Genomic DNA, 5,778 nt, shown 5'->3' with positions numbered 1-5,778 from the left:
TGGCTGCTAACCAGCTAAACTTCCCTACATACTTGCGAAATACTTTCAGTTCCTGACTAGTCAAAAGTTCACTAGCTTTTCCTTTCCTGATATCTTCCACTTTCTCAAGACTCCTCGCATAATCATCTATTGAGATTGTTATTCCAGTTTCTGTTTTGATGATATCTATCCCTGTGAACAAAAATTTATTCTTTTCTATCTTTGAAACTTGTAATTTTTCTTTACACAAGTCTGTTACTTTCTTTACAAATCCTTTTGTACCAGCTATCGAAAAATCATCTACATGAGTAAGTATCATACCAATCAGATTTCCTTCACTCTGCTGATAGTAGTATGCCTCATCTCCACTCACGGTCTTCAAACCTTCTTCCTTGAAAATCTGCTGAACTTTCAGCCAAAATTTTCTACTGCCATCATCCAATCCATATAATGGTTTTCTGAGTTTCCAAATAATGTTTTCTTTTTTTAAATCCTTTGGAGGTTCTACAAATACATTCCTGTTAAGTGTGTTTGACTGTAAAAATGCTGCTTTGATGTCAATAGACTGAAGCTCAAAATTCTCATTTGCAGCCAAGGACAAGAAGACTTTCATGCTTTCACGCATAGCTGTTGGTGAGTCAGCTTGGGGTTTTTCTTTTTCATGAAATCCCTTGGCGACAATTCTCCCTTTGTAATCAGTTTTTTGTCCGTCATGCTTCTCCTTTTTCGTGATCACCCATCTGCTGCCTATCTTTTCTTGCCCTACATCTTCCACTTCTTCAAAAGTGTCAAAATGTAACAAATTTTCATATTCTTTCTTCTTTGCTTCTAACACTTCTGGCATCTTGTGATATTTAACAGGCAATTCCACTACATAACTTGTTATTTTCTCATAAAAACACTCGGTTTTTTCTGACGTCAACCAGAATGCTCCAATGAAATCCTTCTCAGTCTCCTCTTTATTATCTTGAGATCTTGTCTTCATTCTTAGATTACTAGGCTGGAGGATCCACTGATATTTTCTCTTCTCCTGCCATTTTTGGAGTAGAATCCACTGCTTTTGCTTCGTTGTTTACTTCTCTTGAAATTTCCGAAGGAATATTTCTTTGAGAGCAAAGTTGTACTTTGCAACTGGCTACTTTCTTTAAATCGCCATTCGCCCAGATGTAAACATCTCTTCCTCTGTGTGTGAAAACCTTTACTGGACCACACCAGGCTTTTTTCATTTTATCTTGGTAAAATACCATATCCCCCTCTTTGTAAATGATGTTATTAAATTTATTGTTTTGCTGTTGTGAAGCCCTTTTCAGCTTTGAAGAATATTCAGCTTTCCTGAATTGCTTGGTGATCGTGTGATGTCTCTCGATCATTAACTTCACATTCTCACTGTCAAACATCGACTCAGTGGCGACATTTCCTGTAGAAATTCCAGGTATTGTTACAGCCTTTCCTGTCACCAACTGCATAGGGTTATATCCTAAAATACTGGTGTTTGTATTATGAGTCCAAGCAGCCATCTCTACAGCCTTCTTTAAATCAATTTTCTTATCTGCCTCTCGAATTTTCTTCACCGTCATATCTCCAGAATAATGGTTACGTTCGTTTATTCCATTGCTCCAGGGTGAGTAATTTGGACCAAATTTTACTTCAAAACCTAGTTTTGAAGCAAACTCTTTGACTTCGTGGTTCTTAAACTCTGGTCCGTTATCTGCCCAGTATCCTTGAGAAGGGAACCCAAACCTCCAGTTCCATGCTGTGTTGAGAGATTCAACTACTGACTCGGCGGTTTTATCCTTCAAAACAGCTCCTTGAATAAATCTGGTGAAGGAACAGATCATCCATAATACATAAGTCTCTCCATATTGTTTTAAGTCCATGGTTACAATCTGATTAAAATCAGAAACTATTGGTAATGCAACTTTAGGTGTGCCCTGGGATCTCTTGCATTTTTTACATATATTGCAGTTTTCACACACTTCTTTTATTGTTTCTCGCATTTTCTCATTAAGTTTTCCTGCATTCCTATATGCATGAAGTAGTTGATTTTCATTCTTGTGGTTGGTTACTTCATGAATCTTCTTCACCTTCTCATAACTCTCTACATTTACTTCCTTCTTCAAGTAAAATACAGTCGCGTCTGTAGTCCAAAATGCTCTATCCTCATACAGCTGAAGAACCATATGACCTCCTGCAGTATACATACATTCGAACTCACGGGTTGTGTCGACGTTGATTGTCACTTTATCTCTATGCATACTTAGATCCATTTTTCATTTCTTCATAGTATTTCTACCACACAACAATGGCACATTTTCGGCTTCCAGCACAAAAGCTTCAAGCAAAATCCTTCTGAAAGTATCAGATTTTTTAGATTCCTTTATTGTTATTGGTATTTCTATAATTTCCTTACTTTCATATATTCTACTTGGACCAAATCTGAATTTTTGGAAACAACTCCTTTTATGCAAATTTTCTTTCTTAATACCATTTTTCTTCAGATATATTTCTAGCCAACTTTTTCCAACTAAGCTACTTGGACAACCAGTATCCAAAATCAGAGCTCCTACTTCGGTAACTTCTTTAGCAAACATTACATCGCTGATATCTACATCAATGATCTCTGATACTTCTCCCATACTTACAAAATTCACATTCTTTCCTTTCTTCGACATTTCTTCAATCTTTTCCAAGACTTTTGCTACATTTTCTTCGACCATAATTACTCTTTCAGTCAAATTTTGCTGCTGTTTCCGATCATTTGAAACAGGCTTACTATTAGAAGATGATCTTCCATTTGAAAATGGCCTACCATTGGAGTATGGTCTAAAACTGGACGACTGCCTCGAAGATGATCCTGGTCTTGATGGTGTCCGCGAGGGAGCTCTCCTATATGTTCCAGACTGAGTCCTCCAAAATCCTGGATTAGAATCTGATCTACGAAATCTATGAAAATCAGGTCTTTGCTTAAAATTTTGCCATCTTTGCCATCTACTTCTATTTTCGCCATAGTGAACCGAAGACAAATTCTCAGATGATCCTGAAAATTTAGTTCTAATATTTCTATTATTTTCGATTTTTAACTTTCTGTATTCGATCTTCAGAAGATTAAAAACTTCATTGTCTTCTCACGGTCTCCTATCAGTTCCATCATGTGTCTCCATAGCATCCATCAGTCTTCTTTTCTCTTCTGCATTAATATTCCCCCGATCATATGCTTTTTCTACCATCATAACACCTAACAAGTAATACAAATGTACAGTAACTTCCTCTCTCATACAATCACAGATCAAGACTTCAAACTTGTCCCAGTAAGTTTCATTAGTGTCCTCTTCCTTTACGGAAAATTCCAAGATTGACCTGAGAACATCAATACACTTCTCTGCTGTAGTTTTTGCATACTTTTGCTTAAGAATTTCCAAAACTGCTGCTACATTTTTGTTTAGAGCCAATAGCACAGAAACAACATAATCTTTGACATTATTATTTTTCTTCAGGCTCTCTACTAAATCAGTATACTTGGTAAAATTATCATCCTTGTTCGAGGTATTCCACGCTTCTATTTCTTGAAAAAAACTTTTCAAAAGTTTGACCAACCCAGATTGGAGGAGGTTTCGCTTTAGTAATCTGTGTTGATCTTTTCGCTTCCAATCCTTTGGCAATTTCTTCACCAATAGTTTTTCCCATTGTAATGATTGCTGTTAAATCATAAGCACCTTCCTTTACCACACTTGTCGAAATATCTTTATGCATAATTTTGATATGCTGTTCCTTTTCCATCCTGTTCATGAAATTCTTTTTACATATATCACATTTAAAAGCCGTTTTTCTAGTGTCCATACGTGCCACATTTACAGAAAACATTCCATGTGCAGATAAAGTATCTTCTATCATATCTACTTCATCCTGGGTTCATTTCCTATTTGGGTCACAATCCTTTTCATCCTTTATGTGGCCAAGCAAAGGTCCTCCACAATTTTTACAATGATGAAAGATAAAACTACCATCGGTTTTCTGAATATGACCAAATTTTTCAAGTTCACAAATCTCTTTGTTCAAGTCTATGCTTTCTCTGTACATAACATCCATTTTAATTTAATTTTTCTTAAACACCAGAGGGATTTTCAGGGTAACCTTCAGCTTAAATTTTCGAAATGTTTAATTTTGAAAATTTTAACTTAATTTATCTTTATAAAATTACAAGAAAAAAATACACGCATACTAGAGGTCTCATAAATTTTCTTGGGTGTAAAACTTCTCACTCAGAATTTTCTTTGAAGCGTCAACCTATGTCAACCAGCGTCAACTTTTCAATAGAAGAAGTAATACTGGTAATATAAGTAATACCTCTTGTTGTCTTCTTCCTACATGAGGAACCTTACACTCCGGCGATATCATCTTAGGGGGAGCTTTTTGGCGGGAAAGTTCAAGTTCCTTTGTTCTTCTAAACATAGCTGATGGTTGACCCCTCCACCCCCCTTGTTAAGGGTGTTTTACTCCATGTTTTCTGGCATTTTAGACTTTACAAAAATTTTTCTCAAAACTTTCGGAACTTGTTAATCACAAGAAAACACTTGTTAATCTCGATGTCTTCTCTGACTTGTATACCAGGTCCGAGATTCGATGACGTCTCTCCTACCATCTGTTATATCCCAATTGTACTTGGTGGAATAATCAGAAATAATACCGATGTTCTTAAATCTTCTTTATTTGTCTTCAACCGAAGCTACAGTAATCCTCTTAATCCAATACCTATATACAGACTGGCGAGATAAGTATTTACGTAGCCAGAGGTAAATGTTAACTGCTCTTTGGTAAATGATCACCAACCCAATATAACAACATATTTATAAAACTGCTGTACTTTAAACAAGCCCTTTGTTACATTACTAATAACAGCCAGTTATACTCTCTTGTTCTATCATAAATAAATATAAATGTAAGGTATATCAGCGGGCATGAATTGAATGAACACGTTCCCTTAATTCTCTACCTGATAATTGTGGGGTAGATTTTATATATATATATATATATATATATATATATATATATATTATATATATATATATATATATATATATATACAGATATAGTTCAACCGACGATTTTTGGCTGGAGACTAGTAAATATATTGGACTGTTTTACTTTAGCAAGTGGTAGAGGAAAAGGAATACATAACACAGTCTACAAATTGTTGAACACGAACATCTTGGATCAGATTTCTATTCTTATCACGGATCAAAATGGACACCCTTTACATTTCACTAAAGACTCAAGTGTTACTTGCCTACTCCGTATAAAACCTAGAGAAAAATTAGATGAATAGGTGCGTATATAATTTGATGTTCACACATGGCATTCCTTATTCATGATCGTAACACCCTCGAGTCAACTAGAACTTGCGAATCAAGCTCCAATTAAATTGTTTAGGAATAGTATAAACAGTAAAATGAGAGTGTTATTCGTGCCTCCTTCAGAGGCGGAATTTAAAATATTTTTATCGGACCCTTTATTAAGGAGAGGGGCGGGGATTGAGGATATTTCCGTTTTCTATCCCGGCTGCAGGAGGGGAAGTGGCATTTTTTCTACCATAAGTGGTATTGCAGGTAAAGTGCTTCCTTTTCTATTTAATGCTGCAAAACCTTCAGTTAATGAATTCGGTAGATCTGTATTATCTGATATTGTAAACGGCGGTTTACCTTTAAAGAAATCCATAAAACAAAATGGTATAAGGGCCCTCAAAACTACTGGACAACGAATTTTAAGTGGTACTGGAAGGAGAAGAAGGAGAACGAGACGGAT

General features: G+C 35.7%; 1 protein-coding gene across 1 annotated transcript; it reads right to left on the bottom strand.

The window, feature by feature from the left end:
• Positions 1 to 974: 974 nt before the first annotated feature.
• Positions 975 to 2,246, bottom strand: LOC135216533 (uncharacterized). Its single transcript, XM_064251908.1, has one exon. It carries the CDS (start codon positions 2,244 to 2,246, stop codon positions 975 to 977), a length of 1,272 nt encoding a protein of 423 aa, XP_064107978.1.
• Positions 2,247 to 5,778: the final 3,532 nt, after the last annotated feature.

Source organism: Macrobrachium nipponense, chromosome 6, assembly GCF_015104395.2.
Source record: "Macrobrachium nipponense isolate FS-2020 chromosome 6, ASM1510439v2, whole genome shotgun sequence".
In the NCBI taxonomy this organism is placed as follows: Eukaryota; Metazoa; Arthropoda; class Malacostraca; order Decapoda; family Palaemonidae; genus Macrobrachium; species Macrobrachium nipponense.
Note: the sequence above shows the minus strand (reverse complement) of the source record. Positions and strands in the feature narration are given on the sequence as shown.

Excerpts from the sequence above, each read along its gene's own strand:
- LOC135216533 (XM_064251908.1), bottom strand. The coding sequence starts at position 2,246 with ATGGATCTAAGTATGCATAGAGATAAAGTGACAATCAACGTCGACACA.